The sequence below is a fragment of the Temnothorax americanus genome, unplaced genomic scaffold (genome assembly GCF_048541705.1).
Source record: "Temnothorax americanus isolate GAGA-0224 unplaced genomic scaffold, ASM4854170v1 Scaffold8, whole genome shotgun sequence".
Taxonomy (NCBI): domain Eukaryota; kingdom Metazoa; phylum Arthropoda; class Insecta; order Hymenoptera; family Formicidae; genus Temnothorax; species Temnothorax americanus.
This window is the reverse complement of record NW_027509802.1, coordinates 510,726-534,101: the sequence shown is the minus strand read 5'-3', so window position 1 is coordinate 534,101 and position 23,376 is coordinate 510,726. Positions and strand designations below refer to the sequence as shown.

Below are 23,376 nucleotides of genomic sequence, written 5' to 3'. Positions count from 1 at the left end.
AAAAAAATATATATGACATTTATACCAAATGTTGATAACAAAACGACATAGAAAGATTATGTAAGATTCATTTGTAGATGGCAGTAAAATGCCCCTGTGGTTGTTGGGTAAAGTTTATCACGTGTTGTATGTACATAACACATAACCTCTTTGATTGTTTTTGAACTATTATAGAGCACATTATATATTTTCTTAAATAGAATTTATCGATCAAACAAACATTAATTCCGTCGGTTTTCCAGTAATATCCTATCTGTAATTTATCGTCTTTTATTTTTATAATTAATTAAGTTTTTCTATACGGATAAATCATTTCACGAAGTACAAAATCTGTGCTAAGGATAAGAGGTTTTTTCCTCCGGTAAGTTTAGTTTTCATTTAGTTTTCATAATTAGATTCATAATTTTATCGTAATCGAAAGATTAAATATGCATTTGTATAAAATACTTTAAGGAATTTTTTCTGTACTGATATCTCTATGCAAAATCTTATATAAAGTACCCAAGTTATGATTTATTAAACATCAGTGTCTCTTAATATTTTAAAGAGAAACATTAGATATCAATATTTGTTAAAGTATTTTACAGAAAAAACAGAATATTATTGATTACTTATGGTATATTTAATTATTTGTTAATAGAACTGAAATCAGAGGGGAGTCTAGTTTACATAAAACAAGTAATACGCAGCTATACATTTTAATCTATAGCTAAAAATACAACTATGTTGGTTACTTCCAAATATGTTCTACATGTATCTTCTAATATACAAAGTATGTGTCGACCATTCATTAAAAAGTACTCCTCAAAGTCGGACAAAATTAAAAGATTGATGAAAGAATATAAATTGATATTCGGTCCGTTAGTTGAAACAAAATCCCAAAAGAAAAAAAGATTGAAATTAGAGAAGAAAGGGAGTATCCCCCGTGAAAAAACAAATATGATACATACAGAATTCTTGTGGGTTATGGAAAATGCTCGTGATAAGCTCACAAAGATTACAAAGCCTCAAAACGAGCAGTCAAATGATACAGATCAGAGTTCTATAAGAAAATTTAGCGAGATGGAATTTGATGGTTCAACTGATCAAAATACAAAAAATCTTTTACATTCCGAATCCAGTCAGACTGCTCAGGAAATAGACCTTAGATCTGACACCACATCTAATTTGTCAGCGAAGAATAGTAATAATCACGAAGTTGCATCGTCCAATTCAAATGTATCTGATAATGAAAATACAGTCACAAAATGTGTGTCTTCTAATTTTGAAAGATTGCCTGACATTATTATAAAAAATTTCCCAACTTTTCCAATTATGGGCAGCAAACAAGAACTTCCCACACAGTCAACAGAAATATTGTCTATATCTGTTAGAGATGATCTTGAAACAATAAGATTTCCCAGCGTAACTAAGATTCTTACACAAACCATGTCACCAGAGTCGAAGCTGGCTCTAGAGGCATGGAAGGAAAGAATGATAAAAAAGCTCGGGCAAGAAGGATTTGAAATGCATCAGAAAGGTATTTGATAGCTATTTGATGAACTGTTCCACGAGAAAGAGAAACTTTAATAAGCTCAATAAATAAATCTATTTGTTCCTGATACAGCATTGTTAGAGGATGGAGCATCTTTGCATTCGTGCATAGCACAGGACCTGCTCGGGAAAGAGTATGAGGTTCCTTCGAAGATCGAGCCAGTTTTTAAAAGTGTCCAGGGTGTTTTGAAGGACGTGCACCACGTGAGAGCGATCGAGACACACGTAGCTCACCCGAAATTGCGTTACAAAGGAGTAGTCGACTGTATAGCCTCTTATAGGTAAAACAGAGATTTTGCTTCACCATCACCAGGAAACTCTATTTCGAAACGAAACAGGCAAAACCAGAGGTCACTGCCTGGTTTCTAGTCAATTTTATATTTTATAATTTCCATTGTATAAAATAGCTGTAAGCTCTAAATATGGTTGGCCAATAAACTGATTTAACTAACTACCTTAATGTATAGTTTAAGTAAATGGAGCTTGATAATTTTAGGCTAATGATAATTTCAGTCTCTTTTATACTTTTTTACTAATAAATTATACTTAATAATTTAAAATAATTTTGTAATTAAAATTATTCAACATTTAAAAATTATTAATTTAAATTATATTTTAAAGTTGTACTTTATAATTTTACAGAAAATTGAAATTATTATCTCTCTTCTTTAAAGCCTGATATAAATAATAGAGAAATATAAATTTTAGAGATGTTTTTCCAAATGTTATATATTTATTAAAAGAAAAATGTTGAAAAAGGGTTATATCTTATTCACAATAAATCTTTTTCATAAAGATATGTTTCCCAATACTTTTCGCCTTGGTATATTTTTAACTTGTTTTTTTTTTGTTTTTCAATAAAGAGCTATTTTTGAGGATACAGCAATTATGATTTATGTAAAATCTTCGATTGAAATAATGAGTTATTGATAATATTATTGGACTTTTTCAGATATGGTCTGTTTATTAAATTATTTATTGTTTTTATACCCACGAATACTCAGGTTTCATTAATTGATCTGATTTTCTCTGTTGATCCATATCCGAAATAGTTTCCTGAAATTTTTATATATTTTTTGCTACAGAATGATTTTAAATTATATCGATCTTTATTTCTTCGAGTGATAAAGTTTAAAATCGTCCTGTATATAATCAGGATAGTCTTACACGTACGCACTATACTCGCAGGGGCGAAAACTACGTAATCGATTGGAAGAAATCAGACAGAAAGAAATTGGACTTGAAGGGAACATATGACGCGCCTGTACAACTCGCCGCGTACATCGGAGCTATCAATTTTTCCAATTTATATCCCTTTGTGGTAAATAACTCATCGTAATAAAAATCTAATTTAAAAGAGATACGCAAAGAAGTTTGTATTTCATTATGGAAAGTGATTCGTTTTCGATTACTGTCATTTTATTTGCTACAATTTGTTCGTCAAATACCGCGTGTAATAAAGAAAGCTATTATAATAAAGCAACTTTCTAAAAGTTGTTAATATTTTCTAAAAATAAAATTGGCAAGAGGTGCAGCCACTTTCCTAAAATGTCCGTGTTTCTCGATTCTACAGATAAAACGGGGATTACTCGTGATTGCTTACACGTGCGGCGCACCAGCAACCGTGTACGAAGTGTCCGACAACACGGTGCAGCAATACTGGACAGCATGGCTGCGCCGCCTGCAGAAATACTATGTCGAAACGACGAGCAGCGATGGCAACGAAAACATTTATGCCCCAATAAAGCGTTAATGTACCGCGTCGCATATATTCATTAACAGTTCCGCACGCAAAGCCAATTAAATGCTTATCCGTCAACCACAGGTAACTCCCGGCAGGAGTCGGCGGGAGAAGTTTTTAATTCCATCCTTTGCGCGTCAGAAGTTGCAATAATCTATAGTCTTCGGGGAGTAGTTGGGAAAAGCCCTCCCAGAGTCCGTAGGAAACCAGAGGACGCGGGATACAGCGAAAGAGAGAGAGAGAGAGGGGGGGGGAAACCGCGTCGATACGCCGACTTATTAAGCCCTGCGGTGGACTCGGCATTTATGATTTATAACAAACCTATTCGCATTTTCCGCGAGCAGCGCTCGGAGTAACGGTTATTAAGAAAATACGCAAACTTACTATCGCGACACTGTAATTTTGTATATACGATACATTTACGTTGTTATTAAAAGTATCGCAATTTATGTGAGCTGTATTTTTCTAAAGTTCATAAAACCTCAGAACTGGCGAAGATTAATGTTCCCTGATCGAGTTTGGAAAGTTCAACGATTAAAGCTTTTTCCGAAGAAGATACGTTTTTATACAAGTTCACAGATTCGAAGTAAACATATTAATTTTTATGCTTACATTATATCGTTATATCGCTCTTATCAAGATAATAAAGTGTTCCATTTTAGATTTTAATTTTAGATGCAATTTGATAATCAATACCGAGTTTGTTGAGAATTTGTTTCGCTTTTAAAAATAAACCTTTGACTTCACAGTCCCATATCGCAGGTGAATAATACTGTAATATTAAAAACGTAATGGTCGTGCCGGAAAAACGCGGTCATCCCGGTCGTCGAGTTAACGTACTACAATTATAACTTTCGCCGGCAGAACAGAGAAAGCCTGAAGGGGGTGCTACGTTACGCGGTTCCCCGTTACAGGACCTTATAAACATTGCGACCCCTCGTGCGCCCTTGGGGATCGTAAACTAATGGTGAAGCGGTGTAGCAGAATTATATCGTTCGTTGTTTCCGCATACCTGGCTCGCACACAGAAACCGGGAGTATCGCGTTAGGATATCAGATATTACGAACCGCATCCTTTACGTCCAAACGGTCTGGGACCATACATGGCAGTATCAAGTCGTAATAACATTGTCAGATATATTACCGTCATCATACAGCGCAATGTGTTAGATATTTTCACATTTTTGTTTTATATATATTTTTTTTTCATCACATTTCTTGTTGGCGAAAATACTTACGTGCCGTGAAATGTTCACCACTTCTTACTATATTTATATTTGGATACTAAATTTTGAATATAGATTCATGTTAGGATGTTTCGAGTAAATAAGTTTTGAGTAAATAAGAAAACAGCATATTAAAAAAAAAAGATAATGGAGCGTCCATATTTCTTTGCTTTTTGGTATATATTGTTAGATACAGGAGAAACATCACGTGATATTTAATATTAAAATCCAATTTTCTTTTCATCTGTTTATTACGTTACACAATGAACCGAAAGATGAAAAAGGCTATTTAATAGATAATTACGATGACAAAGGAAATCATGAAAATTCTAAATAAATCCTTAAAATATTGTGTGAAAAAATCTAGTTACGCTACTGAAATGTCAACTCGTTATTTCACTCGAGGCTTTCTTTTTCTTTTAGATATGTTTATTTCCGGTTATCCTATATTCCGCTAACAATACTTTCATACGCTCTCCTATGATATTCAGCTTTACAAGCCTCTGCAAGTGGGATGCGATTTCACATCAAAGAATTCTTTCATTAAAGTGCAAAGCAACTACGCAGTTACTGATCTTTTCGTTTTTTCGAGAAGCAGATATCGTTTGCGAAACAAATGTTGCAACATCTTGAAGCACCAGAAAAATAATAGCAGCAGTTTATCGTCTGTTTGTGCTGTTTTCATAATAACTAATTAAAAATTCCTTGAGAACGTTAATTCACTGATACATATTCCACTCGATTCAGTACATTTGTGTGTAATAATAAAATATTAAAGATCAAATAATAAAATATTAAAGATCATTTTGAGTGCAATGGGCTTTAAACATTAGTAAGAAAAGTTCAGCGATGACACAAACGCAAGCAATCGTGAGGTAATCGCAGAGTCATACCGCGGTAAAACAACGTTGACTCGGTGCAAGCACCGTTATGACACATTTCTTTCATTTCCTCGCCAAGGATTGCGGATCAAAAGAGGGAGAATCTACTATACCGCAATCCGTTTTACGTAATACAGTGCTAACGTTGCAAAGTGATATTTACTGCAAGGCCGCGGATTTATCCGCTGAGAATTCCGTTGTTCGCGCGCACGACATCCTGAGCAAAGACAACCATATTTCCGGATTAGACATTTAGCGAGCCCCCAGCCCCCATCAAATGAACCTAAATCTCCCGGCTAATCCCCGCTAATCCTCTCGTAACAGCGGCATATTTTCATCGGCCGGCCGCCGGTCCAGCCCCTTTGAGCGCGACGAGTTATGAAAAACGATAACTTCAACTCGCCGGACGAACCCTCGCTTCCTTCGGCCTCTGGCCCTCTTGGTCCCTCTTCACCCCTCGGACGCGCGAGAAAACTCGAGAAAATGTGCCGCTGGAACTATTGAGCTCGCAATTTATCGAAGACCCCTGAGCAGTGTGCCCTCCGAACGATTTCTTATATTGCTCGCCTTTAATGCAGCTACGAATAGCAGCGGATTTTTATTAAGTCCACTCTGCGATTCGATAAACCCCAGAAATTTCTCATTCTACCACAAATATTATACGAAAGCTCTCTTAACGTTCAATTATATTTTTTATCTCAAAACACGTTTCAAAAACTACAGAACAATTGCAAATACTAGATCTAAAATGTGATATTTTAATAAAGAAATGTTTAACATGAGGACTAAGACATGTAACAATTTCTTAATACGATTAATGATCATTTTAAAACTGTGTGCTATTAAAAAGGATAAAACTATATTTTTATGTATGTAATATTTAAAAAAATATATGGTATTTTTTGCATCATATAAAATATTATAAGCATATGCAGTCTATTCTTGAGACTATTGCTCCTTATTTTTTTACAGCTTTATATTTTTTACTGGAGTTGTAAAATTTGTCCAACCACGCCAGACGGCGCTATCGGGAGCATGCAATCGCGAAATTATTCTCCGCGATAGAATCGTATTTCTCTTATTAATATAGTCGGTCGCTCGAAGTACGCCGCACAAAACTTTTCGTCTCGACGCGTAACAGTCCCCGGGAGCGTGAGCGCGCGTCTGCAAGGGATCGCAATAGCTCGGTTAAAGTCATCAACGGGCAAACTGGAGCACGTCCGAAATTACCAAGTTTTCATCGTCCTGCCAACGTCGAGAAATCTCTCGACGTCAATATCCTTCAGTGAAGTTCTACCTGGCGGCGGCGTTGTCCGCGTCGCTCTTCCATCTAACCGTGGCGAGTGCTTCCAATAGCGAAAAGTTTATAAATACGAGGGGGTTTGACGCTCCGGCCGAGAGAAAATCGACGATCACGAAGGCACGGTGATAAAGGCAGAAGAGCGCCGTCGTCCGTCCGGAGTCTCGCTTGCCCGAATTAATCCTCTTCGGGTGCACGACGCGACGCGCGGCTCGTCGTGCATGAATTATCGATCGTTGCCGCGCGCAACGGTCACGCTACATTTGCCTTCCAATAATAATTAATAATCAAGCGAAGCGGAGCGCGCCAGGGCCAATCTACAAAGGACCGGATTACACGCGAGACGGAAAACGGCCACGCTGGTTAGCCGGTCTGAGCATAATATAGGATGCACCCTGCGCGACTTTACGCCGCGCCGTAACTTTGAGATCTGACTCCTGCATACTGCTCGAGAGAAATCAATAAATAATTGTTTACAATAAGTGAAATCTGTATTTTTTTTTCTTTTAGAAAAAGCTTGTGAACCAATGTAACGTATACCTATAATGTGTAGACGTTGCATTACTAAAATATATATACTAGATTTAGTTTTTTATACTAGATTTTAGACTAATATGTTGTACTATATCTAGTTTTTGATACTAGCGCGTGTAATACACTGTATGTAGTATAATACATGCATGCACACACATTTTTTGGAGATAAATATGATATTTATCTGCTCCTTCATTATTGACCAATTATAAACTAAATTGTTACCGGTGTCAGTCTATTTGACCTTTTAACTTTAAAAGGTATATTTATTTCACCGGTAAAAAGCGCCCTTCGTGGTAAAATCAAGTAAAATAAAGTGTCTTTATACGCTGTTATACGTACTAACAAGGGCAACTCTGTCGCTTCTATAAAATGATCGTCGTTTCGTAAACACTGCGCCAGCCGGCTTATGTGCACTTATACTGCACATTTCGCAACGTGGTTTCTCCTGGAGGACCTGCTCAGGTGCACACCTGTGGCCAATTAGCGAGCGCACATTAAAAGCTATTCAAACTGCGTTCTGAAGCGAACGTCGTGTAATTGTGTCCCGCTATTGTTGGCCTTTCCTGACCGCGGCGCGTGTGCGTATTACAATAATACGGCCGGCAACTTGCCGAAATCAATAAGATTCGTTCACTAGGTTTCGTTCGCGTGGCGCGTGCTCTTAATGAAATTAGTTTCATTTAAAACAGCTGCGATAATCACCGAGTTGCCTTGAAGTTCTTTATATATGTGTACTCAAAAATATAATATCATTTTTCACAGAATATCCTTTAATCTATGTAATCAAATAATTAATTTTCTTCTTAAATTAATTAGCGATTCCTGAAGAATCGCTTACAAAAAGGTAAAGAAACATGGATCTTGCCTGTTTTTGAAGAATTAATTTTTCGTGAGAAAAATCCGTCGAAAACTCTGGTCGTTAAAAAACAGCGGGCCGATTTAGCGAAATATTCTCTGCAGTATAACCAAAAAAGGGAACATAATTTTTTCGGTTTTTTTTTTTTAGAAACTAAATGCTGACTTTAGTACAATTCCGAAAAGCGCCGATTAAATACCGGAGCAAGCGGGGGATCAGGGAGCAAGTAGTTTTCCTCTATGTTGTCAAATTCGCATACCGTAGTGCTTTCGCAACCGGCTGGCTCGTATTGCAGAACTCTCGCTTATATACCCGGTGTGTTCGTCGTTGCGCAATACGTCATCGAGCCGCTCGCGAGCAATTTCACGGGGTGCTATATCTCACCGGGGGGAAAACTCCCCGGCTGTATATTGCGAAATCGGCGAGAGATCTGCCGCAAGCTTGAAAATATAACTCCGCGGCTATGTAGCGAGAGGACCGTACTCTCAGTTTCCCGATGCTCCTATTTCTCGGGTTCGCGCGCGCCAGATTTCAGTCGAAAACAACGCGAGGAATCAAATTGTCTCTTCCTCGTATATACGGCATGCTTTAGATGCACCAAAATAAATTTCCTGCCAGCGATCAGGTAATTATTTACCGTAACTTTTCAACGTTAAGTTTCTCGGCAACTAAAACTTAGATTAAATTTCTGTTGAAATTGTATTGAAACATTCAGCTGAAATTAATTTAATCTTCGTCGTTGAGTTGACCGATTTGAACTTCTAAGACATTAAATGATTTAAACTTCTAGTCTTTAAAATCTATTTAAATATTCTCAATAATTAAAATATTTCAAGATCTTTTATATCTTTATCTTTACTATATAATTATTTATAAACTACTTATAAATTATTGATTTATAATTATTTATTGGGATTTTATTTGTAGAACCCAATAACTGCTATATAAGAGCAGCCGCTATTATTAATTGCTCTTGAATATCCAGTGTTATAAAGAGCTCATGATAAATCTAAGCCATTTTCTTCGTGTCTTTAACTTAATAAATTCAAGTGTTCCGCGGGATGCTGCGAGTTTACGAGATGTTTGAAAATATTTCAATTTTCTTCGTCTCAACTTTTATGTTATGTTGGCATAAGCGTAACATAAAACGCAAGTAAAATGCGAGAGTTATGCATCCGTATTACATGCGCATAGAACGTCGCCGAATATTCTTCGAGTTTTAAAAAATGGCATAATTGTGCGAGGAGAGGAAGGCTCAATTTCCTGAAAGATAAACGAAGGGAAGCCGTGGAAGAGAGAGTCATGGCTACGGATTTTCAAGCGCGGCGTTCTGTTGGATAAATTTCCGCATTTTTCAAGCTTCTCTCCGAGTTGTCATTGAAAAGAACCGGGTCTGGGGAGGTTTCTTTGTCGACAAGTTATGGCCGATGGGTGGCACTTAGTCTTCTCGCAAAGAAAAATTCCGGGGAAACTCGGCGTCGCGCAGCACGGCAGCACCGACACCGCGAGTGCAATGCCGGAAGTGCATTACTTAATTAAACTTTAGCCGCGAAGTTATGCTGGCCGTAAAAAAGAGCCGCGGTATTTTCCGGATATAGAAATCATCCGGGTTACTCGAAGGAAGATTAAGAGCAACGACTCTGAGTTCGGCGGGGTTTTTCTTCTCTCTCTCTCTCTCTCTCTCTCTCTCTCTCTCTCTCTCTCTCTCTCTCTCTCTTTTTTCAAGCACGTAGTTAAGCAAACCGGGTCAACGAGATTTTGTACTCGCCGGAGTTATTTGCGCGAGTTAACGACAATTCTCGGCGAGTTCTGATTGTTGATTAGCATCCTCAAGAAGTCAAAGGATATACATCGTAGAATAAAGTTACATTTGCACTAGTAATTTCACACAAAGAAAGTTACGGCAAACATTCGGCGTTCAAAAACTCATTGTTTTTATTACAATAATGCTGGAATTAAATTATTTCTGTCCTTATGGCACGCCGTTTTGCTATTTAATACTATCATAAAAATTCTACAAATTAAATTGATACTCAAAGAAAAAAAATTATTTTATGTTTCGACATATTTATAATTCATCGAATTATTATTAAGCTAACATAATTGAAAATGCAGAATTAAAATTATGTCTAGACAAAATATTAGTTCTGAATTTATTTTTTGTTAATAACATAAAATTTTTTCGGGAATTAAAATTATGCACATAATTAACCACACACATATGTCCTTTTATAAAAGTCTCCAAATGATTAATCGTTTTCTAAATTAATTGTCCTTGACGAAGACGAAAGTTCAAGATTTATGTTGGTTCCGTTAGAACTGTTCCAATTAAGTTTTTGTAGAAAGCAGTCGAAAATGCCGAAAACTAAAGTTCAACAGGCAACAAAAAGCTGTCCAAGTCGACCTAACAAAAGATACAAAATTAATCGTCTATTGATAGATAGGTACTTGGCGATCCTTCAAGGATTGTCTAGGTAGTGTGACAAAAAGAACATTCTCTCTCAATCTCTATTCTTCGATCTTAAATGTCATTTACTTTATAGTAAAAAAAAAATCCAGTCTTTCTTTCACGGCAGAAAAAGGAGGTCAGCTGCAAATGCAAGACGAAATGCAGTTTGTAGCGACGCGGTCAGAATTGATGTTTCTCGCTCGAGTTCCATGCTGTGTCGATTGGGATGCCTGAGGAACCAAACCGAATTCCACAAGCGGCTTGGGGAGACGTAGTAGTTCGAGTGCGTCCGCAATTCCGCGGAAGAGGAGACCGGCGCGACGAAAGAGAAAGAAACGGGGAAAACGCTCGATTTCACAGCCATTGGCTCGAGAAAATGCGACTATATACGGGGTAGTCATGTGCGCCGGAACGTGCATACGCGCGGAAGCGCGGTCGGCGACGGTGGCAGAAGTGCCCCGTTACGTGTGCAAGGACATGCTGAATGCGGACACGTACGTGGGGTAAAGTTGCTAGGCGAAACGACGACGCGCCTGGTTTTCGCACGTGTACGCCGACGTGTGCGTGTGCTGCCATGCAAGAGCATCGCACAAGAATATACGAACGTTCGTATATTCTTCTTCCATCTCGTGGATACATATAGTTGCGCGTCTTGCGGCGGGAAGAAAAAAGAAATTACTATTTTTGTGTGACCTATCCAATTCTAGGGCTAAATTCTAAATTTGAAAAATAGTTCGTTTTCACGCACAAAGAACGTTTGATTGTATCGGGACATCTCGTTTTACAATCAATTTCGTTCTTTATCTCGATTGGAAATTTCATCACGAAAAAAAAGAAGAGAGTTGATTTTAAAATAAAAGCTGCGCTTTCGAAGTATAATAGCGCGTATTATTTTGCGGAACGTTGCACGTCCCTCGTTTTCATCCTACTGCTTTCGGGAATTTCCTAAATCTGCCGACCGTCAGAAAACGAACGTGGAAGAACGCGAAACGATTTTCGCCGTCCAACTTTCGGTCGAGTCCGGATCTTAAGCGTTCCTAGACTATATATAGCAGCCTATAGCATCCCCAAGGAGCTCGAAGGTGAAACTTGGAGCGGTTTGCGGCATCGGAGGGGTGGCAAAACCGCACGAAAAGGACAAGAAGACGAAGGGCGGGAGTATCGCACGCACAACGTGGCAGGAGCCTCCTCGGTTAAACGAGGCTAACTCTCCCTCCCTCTCTCGCCCTCTATTTCTCTCTCGTCCTTCGCCTCCTGCCGCCCCTTTTATCCCGTCATTCTCTCCCTCGCAGCCTCCTTTCCTACCCTCTCGCTCGAAGTCGAACTCTCGCCGTGTCGAGCTCACTGGGCGCGGCCCCGCACCGACCGAAATCGATTTTGGGAAGACGAAGAGAGCAAGGGGACGATGGTTGTGTAAAGGAGAAAGATGTGATACAGATTACGGACCAGCCGAGCTTCCCTCTGATCTCCTCTGTATGTGTATCGGGAGAGAGTTCCCTCTTTCTTTACTGTATAGGAGGTCGCGACTGGTATAAGCAGCTCTTCTCCCTAGCCAACTCCCCGGTCCATAGGAGGACCGCGCCAAGCCGCCAAAGCGCATTCTCGATGTGTCACGCACAACGATTTCCTAGCTCTCGACTTGTCCAAAACTGGGATCATAGGAATATCATAGTTCTTTTTTTTGACAGAGCGCGCATCAGAGAGGCGAGAGAGGGAAAGAGATAGAAATAGACCCGAGGATATATAAGGCGTCGCAGGAGTCATTTTCGCTTTGCGGACGTTGTCATCCGCAGCGATGACTACCCGTCGCGGTGTGTGACACCGTCCGTCACAAAACTAACTCCGCTGGCCTCTCGGTATACGGCGTGCGGAGAAAGCACTAAGAATAAGTGAAAAAATGTGTGTCTCCGTGCGCCGTGCACAGTGGTCTCCTGACTCGCATCAGGATCGCTTGAAATGGAAATGATAGAAATATACTCACTTACGTTATAGCTCCTTTAACAAATGCGCGTGAGATATCGGCGTATAGGAGAGGAACGGAAATGGAGGAAGCCAGTAGAGAAAAGAGTAATAAAGAAAAGAAAAATGAAACCAATTGTGGAAGGTCGATATCGGCAGAAAAGGGCAGAGTGGACGAAAGTATAAAAAGGAACAGGTAACAAAGACACGTGAATAGATAAAAAAGCATCCACGTGTTCTAGGAATTACAAATTGAGATGAAAACTGTCGACGGTTTGAACTGTTTAAAGAAGATGAAGGATATATATAAAGCGTTATAGGAATAATTTTTGCTTCATGATCATAGTGTAGAGGAAGTTACTTACAACCAGTGAAAGAATGCGCGTGTAACAAGCCAGAGACACCGGTGGTAGAAATTTCGCGAATAAAAGTCGCGTGTAAAACTGGGTAAACTGAGTTTGTGGAGATACACAAAAACCGAGATTTTGTTAAAGCGCAGCTCTCCCCATAACTGTGAATTTTTATCTTATAAAGTTACAGATTGTTGCATTCGTCTTGTACATGCACTTTTATTTTAATAATATACTCGTCGAATTTATAACCGATCAATTTTTAAATAAATTATTTTTGTACTATATAAAAAATTTAGTTATTAAATCTGATATTAATATCTCTCAAAAACTTATAAAGACATCAAAAGTGCAAATTTTATGCTATATCTTGCATTCTATTGATTGACTTGTTACCGTCGCATGTTTTCCTTCGTACAATTTCGGGAGAGGCATAGAGTTTTCGAAAGAGTGGCTTTTCGTTAACGAGATCATCAACTTCAATGTTGCGCGATCGCGATGATAGAAAAGACGTGATTCCATCGATTACGCCAGGGTACACGATGCAGATCACGCAGGATGTCGCACACTCCCGGATTTTTCCTGATCTGACATATCGAGAGGGTCGTACGGAGGGCTTGACCCTTCTCTCTCCTCTTTCGATAGAACGAGCTTAAGCCCATGATATACAGAACTCGTTTTACTGTTTCGCAAGTTGTCTCAAAACCTATCCTATGCGTACAAGCAAACTATGTGCAAGGCATGTGTTTAGAGCTTACAAAAAATTGTTTTTATTTGTTCCACGTCTCACATCAGTCTATTTTATCAATCTTACATATAGGTATACTATGGATTTTACAACAATTGTTATAAATTTAACGTAAAATTCAAAAAGTTATTAACAAAAATTTTCGTTTTTATTATTAATTTGTATATTTAAATATATGCTATACCGTGCGTCACAAACACTATATATTCGTATCGAGAAAGCACAGCATCTGTACATACATACTCGTATAACGAGCGTTGCTCGATGAGCGTTATGAGCGAGATGGGCCAATTGAATTTTACCCAGAAGGGTCCAGCCTGCGTTTGAAAATTAGATTTTAAGCTGGCGCTCGCATGTATCCGGTTATCGAACATTGAATTTTCCTCCCGCGGGGTGGCCGGATTTTTTTCTCCTTTGACGCAGATTCGCATTGAAGAGTGCGCGGCGTGTAACCGCCATCCAGGATTTTGATACAAACGATATTAATCAATGGAAAGTGAAATTGATTATTGCAATCGTTTGCATGATATTATTTGCTACGATTTACAACGTAACGATTTGTAACAGTATACATTTATGTCCAACAGTCTTTGTATAATAGTATATAAGTGTATTAAAGAAATTTGAGAAAATAAAGAATATGTTTGCGAAAATATATATAATCCTACATTTTCAATTATTTAAAGCTTGAAAGCGGGTTGTTCATTAAAGAGAAGAAATATAAATTTTAAATTGACACGAGGATGCCATTAAAATTGTCGAAGAAATATTATCTATAAGTAACGACTTATTGTTGACGTGAGATCGATAAGTACTTTCGCGCGAATATTGACGGGGAAAAAGAAGCTTAACGATCAGCTTCTTACGATCGCCGTTTGCCAGTGTTTTCCTTCAGGAATTTTCCGCGAGACGACGACGGTCCCATCGTGAAAGGGATCAATACCGCGACGTACCCAACGAAAGCTTCTTTTATCCCGTATCGGGACACATTCTCGTCTCCTTTCGGTTAGGCGTGAGTGCCACATCGCAGTCACGGGGCAACCCGGAATAAAAGCCGCGTGAGATCTTCTCTCGTTCGCGTAAGATGACGTTCCACCTTCGGCCTTCTAGTTTTTAGATATTTCACTAGATATCTCATTTAATATTCCCGAAATGTTCTACTGTACTTTAAAGTTAAACTCACGTTCGTATTCATAGTCAAATGAATCTTCTTGCGAACTAATTTAATTTAAAACCTTGTTTTCGTTGAGTAACTCGTTTACGAATCTAAGGAAAGGAAGATTAATTTTCTTTAACTAGTCTTTTTTTATAATAATTATTATAACTGACGTAATTAAAAAGAGGAAAGGAAATTTTAATTAAACTTTAATTTTGTTATATTCAATTTAATAGCATATTTTTTAATAGGATTTAAAATGGACTTTCCTAAAAATGAAAACGGATATTATTTTTCCCACATAAAGAACGGTATTATCTGTTTCAGATAGTTGAAGTGTAAAATATGTTAACGTTACTTTTGCAATTTATACATTGATCTCCCACTTGCAATTTTTATCTATACGTGAATTTATTGTTTCAACCACGAATTTCGATCAAACTTTCTCGATCTCGTCAATGAATCCTTGGAGAGCCGTTTCTAACTCCGGTGGACTAGATGCTCGTGGCGCGAGCAGGTGGCCTTTTTAAAAAATGCAAATGCCACGCTGAAGTACGTGCGGAAATCGTATCCGCGGGGGATGTTCGATGTGCTAACTACTAACTATGTTCCAAACGTAACGCGAGCTGATGGATATTCGAGGAAGTCAGAAGCGCAGTGGATGTAAAAGTAATAAGGTACGTCTCGTTGCGAAGGAGGATAAACTATAATGTATTCCTGGGAAAAATGAGAAAAGTGATGTTATAATTGACCGTAACTTTCTAGTTCTTTTTGCAACTTTGACATTTATATAAGTACTTCTTACTTCTCTTCTTAGAGTTTTTACTCATGTAATCGCGCGTAAGTAATTTCTCTTTAAACAACCTTATCTTTATACTTGTTTTATACGCTACATAGCTCTTCTTTCTCTCCTAAATATTAAAAATATTACGATTATGAAGCATATTATGAAGCATAATTGGACATAAAACATTTTATAAGAATTTTCATTTTCACTTTTGAGTCTTTAACTTGTTAACTGAGGTATTCATTAACTATAAAATTGCCTTCTATGTGTATGCTTACAAATCTGGAGAGTTAACTTTGTCTTATCCACTCTGGTCTGTTCAAATGACGAGTTAACTCGTCTAACTCAGTTAACACGTTAAAAATTTAGTCACCTTCACATAAACAAAAATCTCAAGGTAGTAGTTCAATGTATTACTTTTAAGAATTAAAATATGATAAAAAATATTGAAAGTAGAATGTTAAGAGATGGTGTCCAAGCAAACATTATCGAGGAAAAATCCATTTTAAATTGCTCAAAGATTTGTATGACGATAGGAAATGCGATAAACCAGGGACATTCTGCATGTTACATATCGCTAATTATTATAATACGTTAATAAATAATAAATAGACATTTTCACGGATAAGCCGCAGTTTGCGCGGTAATTCGAGTTTAGAAGTTTCATCGCTTTGAGAACACGCATTTACCTTACGCAGTAACCGTATAAATCATGGAAAATATAACAAACTTAGGTGCAGAATTAGGCTTCACGGCGCGACGCCGCGACGTACGTAAAGCGACGACGTTTCTCGTCTACGCGAGACTTCCGTTCGAAGTGCCGACGTCTCCGAGACGCAAAGTTAGCGCGCGCGGTAATCAGCCGGTTGCTGGGGGACCGTTATGAGAAACGTGTCTGGCATGGCGTATATCCGCCGGTAATTAAATTGTTGCGCCTACATATCCGTCTACGTAGCCGCTCGCTAAGTAACCTGTCGTCGGATTACACGGAGACATGTCCCGCTTCATTCAGAATCAATCCACGTCGCGCTACCCTAATTCGCTTCTCCCGACTCGTTTCGCGATACCCACCCCTTCATTTGGGGATACGTATCGATTTGCCTCTACTGCTGCATTTTCCAAATTCCAGCTGAAAAATGCACCAGAGCGATCGATATCTCGCGACTCCGCTTTTTACTGCAGAGATATTATTTTCGAAACCGTGACACACGAAATATGCGGATCAAAATATAATTCTCATATTCCGCACCGTTAAAAAAAAAAATGAAACTTTGTCGCGAGCGCGAACAGAATGCAGATTAAACATTGCAATTGATTTTGAAGTACATGACAAAATTTAGATATCGCATGCAGATTATATTACTTTGAGGACCGTAAATTCAAAATGCACTGATCGGTAACAATATTGTCGACATAAAATTTTCTATTTTTGGAATTTTCCCTGGCTTGCAATGAAAAAAAGATATGAAAAACTAAACGAACCCTACTTTTTTGCTGGCTTTTCTGTAGGTATGGTACCTACTTCGCAAGTGACCGACAATCGTGTCTGAATAATTTTTCATCCCAACTGGATTTATAAAGCAGCTTATAGTATCCGACAGAAACCTTGAAAATCCCAGTCGTAGCGTCGAGCATGTGTCGCAGGACACGCTTCAAACCTCTCGCGGCTTTTATTGGTCCGCGTCCAAAGAAAACGCAAGATCGATAGAGCCTCTCAATCTTCCTCTCTTTCCCGTAGTGCTCTCGCGGCGGCTAGCGAGAAAGAAAGAAAGAGACAGAGAGAGAGAGAAAGAGAGTAAGAATGTAAGAGAGAAAGAGAGAGAGGGTAAGAGAGAGAAACCGAGATGGTGCTGTAATTTGGCATGTTTCAGGATCAGGGATCAAGCCGTAAAGCACGCCGGGACGCAGCTATAAAATCACTCACAAAACCGCTGGTGCAGCGCGGCGCCATCGTAACGAAGGGTAACTCGACCGCTCGCGCTTCATTTCCTCGTTAATTTTATACGCATTTATAGGCACTGACATTTACTCACTTTATAGGTGCGATGTTTAGCTCGCGGACAGTATTCGTTTTCTGCCTTATCTAAAATTCGTGTGTAACACATGATCATTTTCAAAGTGGTGCACATCAGGCACGGTTTTAAACATTATAAATTTTAATGGGCAAGCCAATGTACGCTGATTGCGGTACATCGATTTTAGCAACGCGAAATTAAGTTACAAGCCGGATTAAATCAGTCGTTAAATCTTCGCAAAACAGGAGTGAGAGGAGTACAGATATCAAGTTTCGGACGAAGTAAGAAAATTCTACTCGGTATTATGTACACCATATATTACGTCGAGTCACAAAACGTATACGAAAAAGTTAACCGTCAGTACGCTGGCGGTGGCGATTTAAACTTGCCCTTCCGTGAAAAATTGCTAAATCGTGAGCTTAGAAATTTTTACTGATCACTTCAAAAGTTTTGAAGCAAGTATAGTGCCAAAGTTTGAGGAAGTTATATACTTTCACAATAATATTAGAAGGCAGTATATTCAATAAATAACGTTTACGTATAATATAGAGTTACGTTCAATATATAAAAAAAAAGTTTCTTGAAATATGTTAAACTTACCTTTCACTTTCGTCCGAAGTATTCCCCTCCTCCCCACCAAGTTTTGCTTTGCTTTGTACCGTTTTCAGAGATCCAATTAATTTCTTGACCGTACCATGTCGCCATGGTTTGTTACTCGGCATCGCCCCCGAAATAGGAGGTATCAGAAACAACGGATAGCATTGTTGCCCTGGAATGTCTTGAATTTCGTCAAACAGAACGCACGTCGCGGTGCCGATATTCGGAATTCCTACTGACGGTGATTGCATTATTCCGGGCACATCCTATCGCATGGCTGCCGCCGGCATGAGCTTTAACCCGATATGCAGCATTCGCAAACACCGACGGATCTGTTTCCTAATGGTCTTTATCGAGAGAGGGAAGATTTCGCGCACGAAATCATAGTAACATGCATTTATCGGAATACGCTCAATACTATGAATATTTTATGAGTAAACGTTTTAACGCATCTTCTAACACAACTTCTTTTAGTTAGCAAAAGTTATTACTACTTTCCCGGCGCATTTAAAAATATACGAGATGTGTAAAATAAGCAAAATGTATAATATAGTGCATATTAATTAAATTAAATTAAAAATATCTTGATATATTTTTGGAGACGCCAATGTCATTATTGATTAATCGCGCAATTAGGAATAAAACGCAAGTCGTGATGAAAAGTACCGTGTACTCGGTTTTTGTGAGGGTAATATCTGTCCTGAGGGACGTTACATCGTGCGAAAAAGGATCGACACCTTGTCGACGGCACTTCATTAATCACTCCCAAAGCTTACCGCATGTTTTTCTTTGATGTACACACACTTTTCCAGATATGTTCCTAAAAATTTTCATATATAATATATGCTCGTCATTACTGCTCAATGGAATATTTTTATAAAATTTTTTTCACAAGGTATGATAATTTTTAATATTAAATATTAAAAAATAAAGAACTCTTTTTAAAAATTTTCTGTAAAATCGCTAATCTGTCATTATAGAATTAAAATCAAAGATTTTAAGACATTGTGTATTCTTAATCTTTTTTTTCCCATAAAAATGCAATTAATTTATAATTAAAGTTTCCAAGTATGCGTATCATTTTATATATTTAATGTAAAACATTAATTTTTTTTATTACTAATGTTTTTCAACAAAGCGGATCTTAAGATACCCAAACTCAAGTAAACTCGAGCTTTCTCTGGCTGAGCCGAAGCTTCCTGTAATCTCGCAGTTGTTTTAGTGAAGGAGATAAAGCACAAAAGCGACAACCCTAAGAATTGTCCTCCGCGAGAAGCGCTCGTGAAACAATAATTAGATCGTCCCGTAGAAAGTGCGGAAGAAAGGGGTGGTCTGGTAGAGGCTTAATTAGGTGATTGGCCTGCCTATATCTAGAATCGATCGGTCCCTACGACAGTCGAACTAATGCCGTTTTAATCAACCGCCCGGTATGCGAGAGACCTTGTTAGGCTTCGGATGCCAAAGGAAAGTTCCGTATCCTTCGGCGGGTTCCGGCTATTACTCTTGTCCCTAATTTGATGATGGAATGAATAAATAAAAGTTCCCTCTTTTGTGGTACTTGAATCGGATTAAAAAAAAAGTTGGCTTTCTCTCTGTGTTCCTACGTGCTTTCATGAATAATGCTGATAAGTTGTTATCCAGCTTTTATTTAAATTGACATTAAGTTGAACTGACATTGATCGGTTAAATTACAACAAAAAACTGTAAGCACGAAAAATTTATACTGACAGTTAAAGCGTAGTTAAAATAATTATAAAGAGAAAAATGTTCCGGACGATTCATCGATTTTTCATCGCGATGATTCTGCGTTTATCACGCATATTAGAGTAAATATTTCATACCTTCGTTGAAAAATTAAATTTTTATTGTTCCTTTCTGAAAGAATGAGGATATATATATATAATGGAACATTTTATATTATAGTAAAATTTTGGAGCAAACACGATTAAATTTCACGCGACTCTGATCGATATTTTAAAGCATCTAGGACAGTAGGCCTTAATATGAAGTTATTCCCGATTCTATTCAAGTATACAGGAAAGTATCGCGATAAAGAGATGTTTTACGACCGCCATGAAAGCAAGAAGATCCTCGACGACTCTTTCGGCGTGTCGAGCGAACTGATGCACTTTAAAAGCGATACTCGTAGCCTTGTAACCGAGACATCTGAGACACGTGCACGTGTTATCGATACACCTACGTGCCTATATACGTATCGGAAGGTACGCGGAACAGACAGGAGATAGAGGAAGGAAGAGACAGCGGGTCTGAGCATCTAATCCGAGGTTTAACGTACGCGGATCGCCGGGTTCGAGCCCGCTAATGGAACGCTAAGCCAGCTGAGCCTGGGCTAACTTTGTACACCTTATCGAGCAAGGAGGGCCTGATCGAAAGCTCTCGTTTACCTCAGCGTCGCGACGCCTTGTTCTCGTCGATCAAACAGGTGTTTGTCTCGGGCAGACATTTACGACGACAACGACCCGTTTAAAAGGTCTCGCACGATCAAGGGATGCTTCCTTCAAACGTCGTTCTTGATTACGAAATATGCTGACATTGGCAAGCTAGTTCTGATAATTCTGACATGATATCGAGAAATCAAATTTCACAAGTTATAGAGCTGTATTGCGTATATAGTGACGCGTACGTCACGCGTATACGGATCAATAAGACTTGACTAATAATGATAATACAGAAGTTGATTAACAAGCGCGATAGCGTATAGTACAAAATCATTAAGCAATTAGGTTATAATGACACTAATTAATTATGCTAACTAAAGAATAATACTCTTATATTCTGTTGCGTGCGAACTTTTATCAGTAATGCGACGTCTAGTATATTTATAACATTCGTTACTTCTACTTTATCACTAACATTCGACATTCTTAAAAAAAAAAAAAAATATGCGCAGTATATTCTTCTTTAGAATAGACACAGCTGCAATCTGTTAATTAGCAGATCGATAAATCAATAGTTTGACGAGCAATTCCCTTGATATTGAAACTCGGACCATGCAGACGCAGAGACATTATCGAGCAACGCAATCTCTGCTGATAATAAATCGGGCCGCGCAAGTATTAGTAGCGTTATCAGACACATAAGTTCGTCTCTGGTGCAATTAAGTCGTAAAACTGTTTCGGTGGAGGTGTTTGCCTCGCGGCATCAGGCGATTACGAAACTACACAGGTGCTACCTCGCGATGTTTGCCTTTTGTGGAAGATGCGCGCTACGAAACGCTCGGATAAGATAAGACCGCCCGCGGTTCGCCGTTACGATCACAACGAAGTTTCCAGCTCGTCTTCCCCACGAATTCACCGCGAAAGAAGCGGAAAGCTCCGATATCGAGAGAGCAGCAAAATTGCATTCGTGCGATTAGCCTCGCGAAGTTTCGCGAACCGCTGAATTCGAATGGCGAAGTTAACACTTACAATTAGCTATATTCGCTGCAGCGGCTTAAAAGTGGACTGTCAGCTCTTTTGGTTCCTATCTCTTTTACCTATTATTACGATAAAACAAGTATGATACCAAAAGTGTTGAATGTCCCGCGAATTGCCAAGTGTGCGGAGAGCGAACTACATAATTAAAAGTAGCGATTATTCTAATAACACGGCGTCCACAATCGCGCTGATTAACATATGCTTTTCGTGAATAAAAGCTTGAATTATAACTGAATAAGTTATAGTAAAAATTCATTTTAGTTAATTTCTTCCACTTCAGCTTTGCGCCTACCTCTAGTTGCGCCATTCTTCTCTGCGCGAGCACTTGTACTTTGAGGGAGCATTAAATCGAATCGGATCTAAATCGCGCGTGAAAGTCGAAAAGCTCGAAAGCACAAGGCCCTGGTTTAGGAAGAGAGAAACTCAAGCTCGTACATTTATTTTACAAATTACAGCCACGAATGCGGGCAACGTTCGAGTACACCTGCAACTAAAGAAAACTTATAGCCTCGATCGAAGTCGTATATCGAGGTAGGAAGTATCGCGGGATAAGTGTCTTCACTTCGAAGAAAATCCGTTAAGCAACGGGGGGGAGATATCGGCTGTTTCCTGAACTACATCTTCCGTGCAACGACAAAGTTAGCCGAAAGATTGCGTTCTCTTTTCGTGAGCTCGAAAGATATATCTTAATCTTTGGAAATTGTTTTATGAAAATAATAATTTGCGTATCAAATTATGGTAAATAATATTATCGCAAAAATTTTACAAACTTATAGATAAACCATTCTATGCATAAAAGAAGAATTATATTAAGATTCAATAAAATTTGTTATTCAAATTCCAGATATTCTTTATAAACATTTCAAAACATTTAAATAATGAGAGTTGTACATTCAGTTATAGAAATCAATAAAACTAGAACTATATTTATAATGTCACCTGATTTTGAAATATTAAGCTTGTTCCATATGAACTTGTAATGTACCATTATCTCGAACCGCGTAATTTACGACAACATGAGAAATCAGACTTGTCAAGATTCTATAATACTTATTAACAGGACAATATTGAGTGGCAATTCACTAGCGAGCCTACCAAAGTTCCACGACGTCACTATCTTCTTATCAGTACGGAGAACCGTGAAAATCCTGTTATCTACTTAGTATGAATAAATTTCAAGCCCTCGTGCTCAGTACAGCGACGTCATTACCATAGAATTTACTAACTATAAAATATAGCTTCCACTGCCGAGGATCGTCGTTTTACGTGCTTAACGTGCTCAGATTTTTCCAAAGAGCGTGTCGCCGCCGAAGATTCTCGCCGAGAGGAAACTTTAAATAGCAAACGGCGAGTATCGATTTGCCGTTCGGAATCCTGTCGTGACAACGTCGTAGCTCGACAGAAATAGCGCAAATTGCGCGCATGAACCGATCAAGCGTAAACCAATTTGTACCGATCTTTTCGTAAAATAAACATTTTAGACAGGAACTTATAAGAAATCATGTTACATAGAAATAAAAGTGAGATTTGTAAAAAAAATAATATAGAGCTAAAATTAATTTTTCTTTAAAGCACATCGATTTGGAAAACTTTTAAAACTTTTATCAGTCAGTTTTATTTCCGATCATTAAGTAAAATTATTATTTTCGACCTAAAATACATAAACGTGTCTGAAAATTTTTGCTAAAAAGAAACTGATGGCTTAAAATTTATTCAAAATTCTTAGAATATTTTTTTCAATAGACATCTCGCTCACTGGAAAATTAGTTATAAAGTAGGATGCATAGTAGATCGTGTAGAAGCTT

The 23,376-nt window shown here is 38.2% G+C and overlaps 2 protein-coding genes across 2 annotated transcripts in view; one reads left to right on the top strand and one right to left on the bottom strand.

Moving 5' to 3' along the window:
* The window catches only part of LOC143907153 (uncharacterized), a 63,835-nt gene that overhangs the window by 4,711 nt on the left and 35,748 nt on the right, over positions 1 to 23,376 (bottom strand). The window lies entirely within an intron of this gene.
* Positions 115 to 6,240, top strand: LOC143907094 (mitochondrial genome maintenance exonuclease 1). Its single transcript, XM_077423615.1, has 5 exons — positions 115 to 361; positions 641 to 1,519; positions 1,607 to 1,814; positions 2,722 to 2,854; positions 3,107 to 6,240. The coding sequence occupies exons 2-5, from the start codon at positions 724 to 726 to the stop codon at positions 3,284 to 3,286; spliced, it is 1,317 nt and encodes a 438-aa protein (XP_077279741.1). The 5' UTR covers positions 115 to 361; positions 641 to 723; the 3' UTR covers positions 3,287 to 6,240.